Source organism: Scardinius erythrophthalmus (genome assembly GCF_964197995.2).
Source record: "Scardinius erythrophthalmus genome assembly, chromosome: 22".
In the NCBI taxonomy this organism is placed as follows: domain Eukaryota; kingdom Metazoa; phylum Chordata; class Actinopteri; order Cypriniformes; family Leuciscidae; genus Scardinius; species Scardinius erythrophthalmus.
Genome location: NC_138242.1, coordinates 24,495,526 through 24,509,063, shown reverse-complemented (window position 1 = coordinate 24,509,063; position 13,538 = coordinate 24,495,526). Strand labels below are relative to the sequence as shown.

General features: G+C 36.0%; 1 protein-coding gene across 9 annotated transcripts in view; it reads left to right on the top strand.

The window, feature by feature from the left end:
- The first annotated feature begins 1,805 nt into the window (after positions 1–1,805).
- The window catches only part of zmynd11 (zinc finger, MYND-type containing 11), a 17,604-nt gene continuing 5,871 nt past the window's right edge, over positions 1,806–13,538 (top strand). For 3 of the 9 annotated variants that reach the window (XR_014029219.1, XR_014029220.1, XM_081353054.1), the window contains exons 1-12: positions 1,865–2,031; positions 4,798–4,929; positions 6,290–6,449; positions 7,651–7,674; positions 8,007–8,039; positions 9,460–9,621; positions 11,731–11,808; positions 11,902–11,994; positions 12,061–12,148; positions 12,228–12,283; positions 12,370–12,447; positions 12,527–12,645. Coding sequence is in view for 4 of the 9 variants with exons in the window: in XM_081353054.1 (XP_081209180.1) it covers positions 4,814–4,929; positions 6,290–6,449; positions 7,651–7,674; positions 8,007–8,039; positions 9,460–9,621; positions 11,731–11,808; positions 11,902–11,994; positions 12,061–12,148; positions 12,228–12,283; positions 12,370–12,447; positions 12,527–12,645 (1,007 nt within the window). In the remaining 5 variants the exon portion in view is untranslated. Of the gene's footprint in view, positions 2,032–4,797; positions 4,930–6,110; positions 6,168–6,289; positions 6,450–7,650; positions 7,675–8,006; positions 8,040–9,459; positions 9,622–11,730; positions 11,809–11,901; positions 11,995–12,060; positions 12,149–12,227; positions 12,284–12,369; positions 12,448–12,526; positions 12,646–13,538 lie in introns of all 9 variants that reach the window. The other 6 variants (XR_014029216.1, XR_014029217.1, XM_081353057.1 and 3 more) reach the window with 3 other exon arrangements.

The window sequence follows — 13,538 nt, the reverse complement described above, 5'->3', positions numbered from 1 at the left end:
TTTAGAGGGACATGGCTAATAAAAGTTCAGACTATACAAACGCTGCGCATAATTGTAACATACTATTTTAAGTACCAAAACTCAAGTTGTTCTATTCATGTTAAGCAATGTAATATTAGTGCTTGACAGATACACATTGACAATAAAAACCTAAAGGGAAAAGAAATTGGAAAAAGACTTTCACCGACAACTTTAAACCGACATGGGACAGGCGACATGAAGCAGTATATTCATCTTTTTTTAAGGTTGCAGACATTTTAGTGTCAGTCTATGTATGTTAATTTAGCACCATCTGCTGGAGCTTCTTCTTAAAGGGATAGTTCACCACAAAATAAAAATTCTGTGATCATTTACTCCCTCAAGTTGTTCTAAACTGGCATGACTTTATTTTTTCTGTTGAACAGAACACAAAATAAGATATTTTGAAGAATGTTGGTTAAAAAACAGTTGCTGGCCCCCAGTGACTTATATAATATGAATTTTTAAAAATACTATGGAAGTCAATGTTGCTAACCGAACACTTGCTGGCTCCCATTAACGTCCATAATATGAAAAATAAAAAATACTATGGAGGGTCCAGCAACTGTTCGGTTAACAACATTCTACAAAATATCTTATTTTGTGTTCAACAGAAGAAAGAAACACATTCAGGTTTAGAACAACTTGAGGGTGAGTAAATGGTTGAATTTGTATTTTTGGGTGAACTATCCCTTTAAGGGCAATGAGAATTATTTTGGGAAAACCTGTTCATCCTATTTACTCCAGTCCAAAGAATAGCTCTTATAATATATTTAGAGTTGCAATTGATGCTTTATTAGTATTATTAGCATTACTTTTTAATTAACATTCACAACATAAAGTGAGGTTAATAAATATTTATGCATACAGTAACCTTCAATGTGAAAGTTTTGAAGTAAAACTTATTTTATGAACTTATTTCTATTATTAAAAAAGTAATATTTAGTTGACACATTTAGAAAAATTATTAGTATTCATCATTCTATTACTCTAGTCTATAGTCGATAGACTTGGAAAATTATCACAAAAAATACATTTTTCTTTAATTTATAGGAAATATATGTTTATCAACTACGACAAACCAATATTTATTCCCATAGCCCGCCCTGATATTCTGCAGGCTAAATTTGCAATCATGTTACTTGCAACCTTTTATTTAGTTTTTTTTTAATGTATCTTATTTAATTTTATTTTAATTTAACTTCATTTAGTTTGTTGCCAGAAAACATAAAGGGGGTTTGTATTCAGACATGTTCCACACTAACAGTAACAAACTTAATATAAACTGAATTGAAAAATGAAACAGCTCATTTAATATTTGATGACATGTTCCAGCAAAGTCTCAAAACATATAATATTGCAGAATCATAATAATAAATGCATGCATTTTTTAGATGATGTGCTCATCGTATCTAACAGAGGTCAGATGAATCATTACCAAATATAAAAGTTAAGAAAAAAAAAGTTTTACTTGGAATTTACATTTATGAATACATAAACTAGTAAAATAAGGCCCGGTTTCACACACAGGGCCAGGATTAGGTCTTAGTTTTAATTAGGACATTTAAGTAGCTTTTAAAAACGAGCCTTAGAAAAAAAAACATTACTGGTGTGCGTCTTGAGACAAAACAATGGCGCTGACATATTTTAAGATATGTCAGTGCAAGTTGCTTTCAGTTAAAACTCAAATTAGCATTTTAAACTGGGACTAGACTTAAACCTTGTCTGTGAAACCGGGGGAAAATGTAGTAGGCTAGGCTAAGTTAAAGTGAAAAAAGCTTGAAGGTGAGACGTGCAAAGTAAAGCGCGCAACTCCTGCGTCCTGCCACTAGAGTTCTCCCACAGCCTGTACTGTGTGTGTGTTTACCCCCTCCGAGCTCTCAACTGTGGCCGGGCTCCTCCAACCAACCACAATTCTGACATTTAACTCCGGAAACACAAATGTAACCAGCGCTGCGTTACATCCTAAAGTGCGACTGAACGGCGAGGCGTTTGATCAGCTGTCGGACACCGGTAAGTAAGCGCATAAACCGGATCGATTTCATGACATTCACGGCAAAGAAGAACAAAAAAATCCACTCCCAACTGGTTGGTTTTGTCTAGAAACGAGGGAGGGATATCAACATGGCGTCCGTGTAGCTCACCAACCAACCAACCAACAAGAATGTCTAGGCACCGATGAAGGTTTTCCCTCCATTTGCAATTTGATTCGATTATTAATCGTGATTCCTTGCGGTTTGGTTATGTGAAGCGCGTGACAAAAACAGCTCGTGCGTTTACGATGTCCTAACGTTTGTAGTTTTGCGACTCTTAGACATCCGTATGTTGTTTCTTTTAGGCACTGTGACCGAAAAGCGGGATTTGCGCTGGCTTGATTGATCATAAATGAGACAGGCAGCTGTTAAAGTCATCATGGTTTTTGAAATTACATTATTTTGGTCGCTTCGTTAATATAAACGTGTTCTGAATGCTTTTGCGCCATACATTCCAGCACTCGGGCTGTGGATCACATGAGCTGCTGTTGCTACTGTAGCCATCTGTGGGCGGTTTAAAAAAACACTGGCAACATTTGTAGACTGTAATAGTGTGAATAAAAGTTAAGATTGTTACTAAACATAACGTTGTTGTGGTAATATTCGATCAGGAAGCGATCTGTTCTCATCCTTTCTGCAAATGTATTGCGCAATAAAGCGACAGGTCTCGCTGGTGACATCAAAGCAGCACTCAGTGAATTTTGCTAACTAATTTTTAGTTACTTTTTTTTTACACATAAATAAATACAATTAAAATACGCATGATTAAGAATGTAGATGTATATCAGTTTTCCACAAAGGCGTTTTGATTGTACATGGAGCGGGTCGCCACTTCATAGGTGCTGCTATGTTGACGTCACGTGACCAGCCATGCAAATTACCATGTTGCTAGTAGTGATGATAATAATGCTGAATTCGGAACCGCATACTACTTAGTATTTCTGCCATAGAAAGATACTGTATGGTAAAAGTAGAAAGTAGTAAGAGTAATGCACTAGTTTGCGGTTTGGAATTCAGCAAATGGGTAAATTCCAATTAGAATGAGCATCCCTATGCCCTACTCACTCAGAAGGGCAGAGGCCTTGAAGTGGGGACTTTGGAGGGAGCAGGGCACTTGTGTGTAATAATGATGCCGTTTGGAACGCACTTGGCAAAGGGAGCAAAGCAAGACCACGTAATTTCCTCATTAGCTTCACATGGAATCTTACCACACAGCATACAAATAAATGTACATTTTTTATGTTTTTAAAATATGCTTTATATGTGTGTGTTCCCAATCTGCTCTTAACTTTATAAGTTATTAAACATGAAGCATTAAAAACATTTCTTACCTATGAAACTTTTTTTAAAACTAAATATGAAATGCATGACAAAAATGTGCCTATATAACAACAAAACAACTTGAATTATTGTTTATACGTTAACTCAAATGCTTCGGCCATATCTAAATCTAAATGTATTGTGAGGATTTGCCACCCTGGGTCACACGACAATAAACAATTAAATCACTTCCTTGAATTGACCATTTTAGCATGGTAACACATGTTAGCTCCCTTCGCAAAAGGATTAGTTGTTCACTTTCGTTTGGAATGCCCCTACAAATGGCGTCTCCTTCCCAAAGTGCCCTTCAAGGATGCAAAAACGCCAGTTGGAATTTACCCAATGTTTTACCTACATATAACAGTTTCAGGCATGACCAAGGTGTTTTACAACAAAGTATATGATAGACTGGTGTGTTGTGACCAGCAGTATTTAGTATTCAAACTTCATGCATCCAGGCCAATAGGAGTCAGTTAACCACAACAAGAAAACATTAGACATTAGAAAACTGAGTGGAGTTTTGAATGTTGTAAAATGCAAATGACTAAAAGTTTTTTACCCCCACATGAATAATGTCATGGTGTTGCATATCATTCTACGTCTGTTCTTTCCAGACATTATTTGTTTATTGAAATGGAAACAACATTTGTCAGCTAAGGCTTTACAACATTGTTAGATTAATGTCTTGTACCTCGAAAACTGTTATTTCCGTAATTTAATTAATGAGCGTGTCTTGTTGTTCTTATTCCTGGAAACTCATTAGAACACACTTTCATTAATAAATTGCAGCGTACAGAAGTAGTTTCAGAACCATCTGGCAGTTGATTGGAGAAGCTGTAACTTACAGTAATGTGACAGTCGTTTTTTATCTGTTCTTCATGCCACATGGAGACCTAAAATACTGCGGGCACTTTGCAGAGTGAATACTGTTGAGGTTTTTTATAGAACTGGTTTTGCACTCTACATGTCATTTTGACTGTAAATCTCTGCTGTTCTGTTATGATGATGGGAAGGACTATATTTAGTTTTTCTTGTTGTTGACTTTGATATCCTCTGACATTAACGGCAATGTTCTGAGGAGTTTTATAAGAAAGCTTAATGTTTAACCTCGTGTGGTTATTTGCAAGAGCTCTTTATAAAGAGAACATAGAGTTTAGAGTCCATTTAGATGGAGACTTAAGGAAGAAGTTAGGTTTATTTTGGTGCCATTTTCTGAGAAGATCTATTGTTTGTCCACAACGTTGAAAAGGGTAATCATTCATGAGATGGCACCATTTAGAGAAATGGTGCAATTTAATGCTCTCTCTGACAAGACTAACAAATATTTACATTTTGCTTATATGCAAACACCTAGGCTCTTAAGCCTATACTTTGTTTATTGTGGGAAGCGTGAGTTTTTGTTCAAGGGTTTTGGTATTCGTCCTAGGTTGGAACTGGCCACAATGTCGAGGGTGGTGAAGAAGAGGCAAGCGGACCCTAAGGTGGTTCAGTATGTCTGGTCGGCCATTGAAGTCATCCGCAATCAGAAACAAATCGCAAACATGGACAGAATCTCAAAGTAATTGCTTTAACTCGACTCCCTTTAATAACACTATCGCATTTTAAAGGGATAGTTCACCCAAACATGAAAATTCTGTCCTCATTTACTCACCCTCAAGTTGTTCCAAACCTGTATGAATTTCTTTCTTCTGCTGAACACAAAAGAAGATGTTTTGAAGAATGTTTGTAACCAAACAGTTGTAGGGCGCCATTGACTTCCACAGTATGGGAAAAAAAATACTATAAAAGTCAATGGTGCCCTACAACTGTTCATAAAAATACAAAGAACAAAGAAATGTATACAGGTTTGGAACAACTTTAGGGTGAGTAAATTAGGGGTGTAACGGTTCTCGGTAAAAAATCAAACCATACCGTTCTCCACCCACGGTTCTTGCACCGCGGTTCATCTCAAATCTGACGACGCATATATAATGTGGTTTGTTGAGAATAATGTTTAAAACAGACAGACAGAGTTCGGCTAATGTATGTTTCTGTCGATGGATACACATTCTGGCTTCCCAATACTTTACAACAGTGATGTTAAAAAAATAAATAAAAAAAATGAGACAAAACAGTCACTCTTTGTAAACTTTGTTCAATGCGAGTGCTGTATGCCCTAATATGACCAGTCAATTTAAACATTCAAACGCGAAAGTGCGCACTCATCTGAACCGCGCATCAGGCAGCATACAAATATTGAGTTCTTTGTGAAAAATCTTGTTTGAACGGACAAATTCACACAAAAATGATGTCAACGTGCCCGTCTTGTCGAGTGTCCTATTCCTAGCAAAGCTCCTAGCAAACAGTCAAGACGACGCATGTGTTCAGTATCAGTGTATTGGATCAGTGCTTTGTCTTAAAGTGACAGCAGCTTAATATTCCTGCTGTCTGTTTTCAATGTTAATCAAACAACAAAAGACAAGGAAATCACTCACTGCTCTTGACTGAATAACTTTTGTAACTTTAATATTTAATTTATACAGTGAAATTTGCTATTTTATTTTACATTTGGTTACTTTATTCAATTTCTGTACCTGAAAACTTCTGTTAGACCTACCTGAAAAGCCTCAAACAAGCACTGTTTATTTTAGTTGTATCTTTGGTCTATTGTATTTATTTGTGCTGTTGCTTGTAGTTTGATTATTTGTTCTTATTTTCTTTATTGTTATTTGACAGTAGTCCTTTTTTCCCTGAACATAGCACATACCGAACCGTACTGAAACCGTGACCCTAAAACCGTGATACAAAAACCGAACCGTGAGTAATTTGAACCGTTACACTCCTAGAGTAAATGATGACAGAATTTTCATTTTTGGGCGACCTATACCTTTTATGCATTCATTTAAAATATCTTAAGAGATGGCCTTGTTTTCATGCAGATATTTAAGTCGTGTGTATGGGATGCACCCTAAAGAAACGGCCAGGCAGCTGGTTCTGGCTGTGAAAGACGGTCTGGTGGTGGAGACGCTCACCGTCGGCTGCAAAGGCTCCAAAGCCGGGATCGAACAGGAGGGATACTGGCTCCCAGGAGACGAGATGGTGAGACATATACCAGAGCATGTCTATTTTAAACAACATACTTTTATCTACATGCCTCTTAGATAAATATGCGAAAGGTAAACATGGCTTGGTTTTACTACACATTAATCAAATGAAATAAAGAGCTCAAAATGTAGATATGCTGCTGGCTCCAACACAGCCATGAACCTCTGAAGTCCATCAGCAAATATTTGATTAGTTGCTTAGCTTATATGGACCAAAAAATCAGTTGATAAAGTTCATGACTTTAATGTTCAACAGTGAGTTTTCAGCTGTAAACTTCCTCCATATGCACTAGTAATGGTAGATGCAGATGTTTCAGTGCCTTCACCAGCACATAGAGACATTCCTCTGCTGTGTGAGAGAGCATGTTTGAAGGAAGCACTGTTTGTTTTTGGGGAATGGCTTACAGATAGGAATATATGCATTCATCCCAGTCTTCATCAGCCATGCGTGTCGTCTTCATTTAAAAAAATCCCCAAGTCTTGGCTTTTTTTTTTGCATGAAAGACCTTCCTACATGCACACTACTGTTCAAAAGTTTGGGTCAGTAATTTTTTTAAATAAAGAAATTTTGTAAGGATGAATTACATTTGATACTTTTGATCAATTTTTTTCCCCAATAAATGCAGTTCTTTTTATACATCAAAGAATCCAGAAGATATGTTATACATATTAACATGTGAAATATTAAGTAGCACAACTGTGTTAACATTGATAATAATAGGAAATGTTTCTTTGAGCACCAGATCAGCATATTAGAATGATTTCTGAAGGATCATGTGACACTGAAGACTGTAGTAATGATGCTGAAAATTAAGTCACGTCACCACAGGAATGTTTTATTTTTTTTTAAAATAGACTAGTTATTTGAAATTGTAGTAATATTTCACATTATTACTATTTTTACTGTATTTTTGACCAAATAAATGTAGCTTTGGAACATAATAAGCGGCTTTAAAAAACATAATATTACTGACTCCAAGATTTTGAATGTTAGTGAATGTAAAAACAGCATATTTATGAATATGATAGCAATGTAGATTAATGCTCATGTTGTAACTGTGCTGAATTCCGGTACTTCTCACACCAAACACCCACCTGCGAGTCCCTAACACGGAGCGCCTGTGGTTAGTTTCAGCCAATCCCAGCTCTCAGATTAGGATTTTAAACAATGTTTTTTGGATCACTTGCAATCGCAGGAGCAGATGTCAGAAGGAAGCAAGGTATGTTCACGTCCAGTTGCTGTGATTTCTTTAATTAACAACATAATCTGCCCTTTAGTTAATAGTATGTGTAACCTGCGCATGGGACAGCAGCTGAACTGAAAGAAGCTTCTATGTGGCCTTCAGACTTTTGCCTCCAAATCCGAAATTTTCCATGAAATCTAAATCGTTCTATTTAAGTATCAATCTAAATATTATGATAATACGCACTTTTTATACTGGTATCTGCGGCTATACTGGCTTTATGTCACTTCAGTGCTGTTCTGTGTGAGGTTTTGTGCGCCTTGTTTTGCCAATGAATGCTCATTTTTAGTGATTTCTCTCTTCTCTAGCCCTCTTTGCCTACTGATGCTCTTTTTCAAGATGTGCGTATGCTTCACATATTAATCTTCCATGTTTTACAAATCAAGATTTTGTTTTTGCGAGATTTTTATGTCAATGTCAAGACCAGTTCAATGTCAGAACCAGTTAGACTTGTGTTTGCTGAGCTGTTTACTAGGGCTAAGACCAGTGTCAGAAGTTAGCTTTTCCTTTTCAGGATGGAAATCTATTACCTGTAAAATTAAATCAACTCATATTTTTGAAATATTATGCATTATTAAGGTGATTTTTTTTGGGTCACTGTCTTTGGCATTTTTGCTTTAAAACTCCTGTTAACATCTTACACTGGTTTAGCCCCATTTTAAAGGTAAGAATAAAAATGATTTGTAGACAGTACCAGCATTTTCCGAAGTAAAACGTTTGCCAAATCCTTGAGATTTTGTACTGTAACCAGATCAGTGAAAATGGTGGATTGTCTCTGGTGTGTGTTGGTGTGTTTTGAGAAATGTACTATAGATGGATGATATTTTTAGAGGATAGTGTTAACACATGGTGGATGTGATCGTGGCATGTGAGAATGTGATTGCTCACCGTTTCATTCAAAGAATATTTTGTCATATTCAAGGTTTGATTTAAATGGCCATTTGATTGAAAGTATATAATGGTATTTTCTTTGTTTTAAATCTGTAGCTTTCTTAGTCTTTGAAAGTGTTTAATCCATGTAGAACAGGCTTTAAGTCTATTACACGTTTTGTTCAGAAGCATTGTAAAAACATGAAAAAATGGCCATTTAAATGGATCCAAAAAGCAAAAATGTAACATGCTTGTGTTCCTCTCATAATATAAACATATGCACCTACAATCTTTTGATTGATTGTTTCTTTATTATAACTAATGAGTGGGGTTTAATACTTTTGCTCTCTCTGTCCTTTACTGATAATCATATAAGAACAGCTCTCATACTCTGCGTTTTCTCGGCTTCAAACTTGATAAATATATATATATATATATATATATATATATATATATATATATATATATATATATATATATATATATATATATATATATATATATATATATATATATATATATATATATATATATATATATATATATATACATACAGTATACGTATGTACCCATACATTGTAACTTTATATAATGAATGTGAAAGAAATGTTTCTAGTGATTTTACCTAGACTACATATTTATTATTATTATTATTATTATTATTACTATTTGCCTCTCAGGGCTCTGGTCACTAATTTGACAGAAAACCCAGAGTCTATATCTTAAAAGCATTTCAAAGTAAGAGGGCTGATCTTAAATCTATTTCCCAAGATTGTATTTGCAGGTTATTTGCAGGACAAAGCTTTCTTGGATCAGTGGTGTTGTTCCCGGGAGCTTGGTGGTGGCCCAGGTGGGCGGGGATGTGCATTACTATACTTGTGTGTGTTTCAGGACTGGGAAGCAGAAAGTCACGACTGGTACTGCTTTGAGTGTCACCTTCCCGGAGACGTGATGGAGTGTGACGGCTGTTTCCGAGTCTACCACCTCCGTTGTTTGTCTGAAGACCACCGGCCACGGGACTCAACCTCCCACTGGCAGTGCGGCATCTGCAGGGTGGGTACAGAACGGATGTGCCCAAACTTTTTACAACAAAAGAGCAAAAATCTAACTTGACTGAGGTCCGCGGGCTGTGTAAAAGTTTCTAGGATTGCATTAGAAGAATGTTCTGAATCTTGACTCGTTGATGGAAATTAAGCTACTCTAAGTTCAGAGAAATTAAAGGTCCCGTATTATGCCCCTTTTCACAAGATGTAAAATAAGTCTCTAATGTCCCCAGAGTGTGTATGTGAAGTTTCAGCTCAAAATACCCAACAGATCATTTTTTACAGCATGTTTAAATTGTCATTTTTGGGGGCTCAGATAAACGCGCTGTTTTAGTGTGTGCCCTTTAAATGCAAATGAGCTGCTGCTGGACGGCACAGGGGGCGGAGCTTCATGAGCTCGCGCTCAGTCTCTCAGGACAATTTCATCTCACGGAATGATGATAATATCAGAAACTCTCAGTAACGTGTTCATTTCGAGTCGGACAATAATGCCTACAGAGGCAGAGTGCTGTATAGAGATGGAACAGGTATAGTTTAGTAGTTTAATTACGGTTATTATAACGTATTTGTCATCTGCTTGTATGTATCCATTATTTATTAACAGCCTACAAGTCTGCTGTTTCGGACCAGGTCCGAATGATGATCAAACATGTACTGATGAGTTTAATAAAGTTTATTGTACATCACACAAAAGATGAAGCGTCAGTTTTACTTCAGAAAATCACCGTAAGAGCTGAGTAAACACAGTAAGTTATTAGAAGTGCGCAAGTACATAAACGAATTTCTGTAGAGTTGAGGGAGCATTCCTGTGGGCGGAGGTTAGTCAAAAAACTGTTCTACTGACGTCATTAAAGAAGGAAGTAGAGGGATGTAGTCCAAACGGGCCGTTCGATGTAGGCGACTTCTGTTAAATAAAATATCTCGCTTGGCATTGAACTTTGAGCTTTATAATTTTACAGATATTATTTATGCTCTAACAGCAACATTACACACTAACTAAAGTTTGAAACATGGGATCACGAAGAACGGGACCTTTAAAACAATTATGCTAATATGTTATCTAGACTTGTTCACAGTATTTTGAATTGCCCATGGAAACAATATTGTGCATACCGGTATTTAATGCCGCGATAAACAGTATTACCAAATACCGGCACACATCTACTTCAATAGCTTGGCTATTGGCTATTCTAGGCTATATTTTTCCCCCAAATCAAAGGTCATCATGGACCAACTTTGGCCCGCTGGCCCTGGTTTGGGCATCTAACCATCTCTAGTACAGAGAGACCATTAGAAAACGGCTAGTTGAGATTGTAAATTCTGCCATTTTAGCTGATAATCATTCATTGCTCTTTATACAACCTTCTAGGGACATAGGGCTGGAGCATATGCTAGTTTCTTTAGCACATATACACTATATCAATTTGCCCATTTGCTCATGTGGCTTGGCAACAGCTTATATTTAGGATAATAAACAATATTATAATTATTATTGGTGAATTATTCTGATTATTAAAAGGATATAGAATATTTTAGATAGAAGATTTTTATATTTATTTATTTAATATATATATATATATATATATATATATATATATATATATATATATATATATATATATTTATTCGAATAGAAATGACATTGATATAATAATCTATATATAAAATTTCCCAAATGTATAGCTTCATGTCATGCCAAAAAGAAAAAGTATCTTTTATTCAGCAAGGATGCATTAAATTGATTAAAAAAAAGTGAGAGTAAAGGCATTTATAATGTTACAAAATATTTCAATTGTGCAAAATATTAATTTAATCAAAGAACCCTGGAAAAAAACAATCACAGGTTCCCACAGAATTATTAGGCAGCACAACTGTTTTCAACACTGATAATAAAAATAAATGTTTCTTGAGCAGCAAATCAGTGTTAGAATGATTTCTGAAGGATCATGTGACACTGAAGACTGGAGTAATGATGCTGAAAAATCAGCTTTGCAATCACAGGAATAAATTACATTTTAAAATGCACTTTTAAACCCCCAAATGCATTTTTAAAGTAAGTTAACATAAATAATGATGTGGTTATTGAGTCATAGTTTCTAATGGTGATGTTTACTAACAGGGCAGTAAAAGGAAGAATTTGAACAAACAGGAAATGATGACATACCTGAAGTTCATTCTTGGACGCATGAAGGAAAGGGTGCGTTTCACATTTTAGCTCCATACTTTTTCACTCTAAATCACGTAGACGTGCATTTTTCTGTTGAGATGTGAAGCAGATTTCTTCTTTCAGGCTGTGGACCTGCACAAGAAAGGAAAGGAGACAAAGCAACCCGTGTACAGAAGACTGATCCACACACCTCTGGATGTGGAGAACATACAAGAGGTACACTAGTAGAAACATGTTCCATCAGCCTCGGCACGTTCTCATGCATCTCCTGTTCCCCTACAGAACATCTCAGAGGGGAAGTACAAGAGCTTTGAGGAGTTCAGGGCCGACGCTCAGCTTATAGTTCACAACACAGCCATTCTGCACGGAGGTCTGTACCGCAGTCATCAGTGTGATTTAAGACACGACTCTAGTGTCAACTTAACCGATTCCACATTCTCTGTCAACAGTCAACAGCGATCAGACGGAAATTGCGAGACTTCTTTACAACGACACATGCCACGAGGTCAGACTGAGCAAACAGTTGGAATTTTAAGCACGATTTTGTACCCTTTATGAACAATGAATTATGCAATTATTTGTTTGTTCCAGCTGAACGAGTTAATGTTGTGCAGACACTGCTTCTATCTCTCGAATGCACGACCCGACAACTGGTTCTGTTTCCCTTGTGTAAGCACAGACGCACACTCGTTTCTGCAGATTTCTGTGTGATTTGTGAGTGTATAAAACAATGTTTGTCTGTGATCAGAGTCCGAATCATGAGCTGGTGTGGGCCAGGATGAAGGGCTTTGGTTACTGGCCTGCCAAGGTGATGAAGAGGGAGGGCAACCAGGTGGACGTTCGGTTCTTTGGTCACCAGCATCAAAGGTGAGCCTCAGGTTATAATAGGAGCATGAACAATATTTGATTTAAAAGGAGAGTCATGAGACTTCAGAAGATCATTCCATACTATGGACTCTTTATTGATTGATTAGAGCTGGGTGATATTCACAGTGATTTTGCTGGTAGTGATCTTGCTATAAAATAAATAAACATTGGGAAAATTATGATTTTACCCCCGGTTTCAAAGACAAGGCTTATGCCTAGTCCCAGACTAAAATGCATGTTTAAGCTGTTTTAACTGAAAGCAACTGATCTTAAAATATGTCAATGCCATTGTTTTCTCTCAAGATGCACACCAGTAGTTTTTTTCAAAGGCCTGTTTATAAAAGCTACTTAAATGTCCTAATTGAACTAAGGCCTAATCCTGGCTTAGTCTGAGCCCTGAGTGTGAAACCAGGCCTTAATGTGTTAAGTTTTAAGTCCATTTAAGTTTACTAAAATAGACTAGTTTTGCTATCCTCCCTTGTCTTGTGACTTACGATGCTCATTAGGATGTTTTAATAGCACTGGTAAGTAAAGAGTTCAAATTGTCCATTTCATTAAACCAATTCAAAATTGATTCATGGATTTGTTTCCGTCATCATTCACAAACGTGGTATGTTTCAAATATTAGAACGTTTTAGTAAAATATGTAGGTAAATATTGATATTACTTTGGTTCATGTAAAAAAATTCTGTTCATACAGTGTTGAAAACAATTTGATTTAATTTTTATTGATGTTTAATGCAAGTTGCAATTTATAAACAATTATTTTAACCTTTATATATGTATGATAATTTGGAGATTTAATGCTTAACTAAATGTATGATTTTAAGTTATAACATTAGGTGCAATTATTATAATAAATATTATTATATTTAATTAATCTGATTAATTAT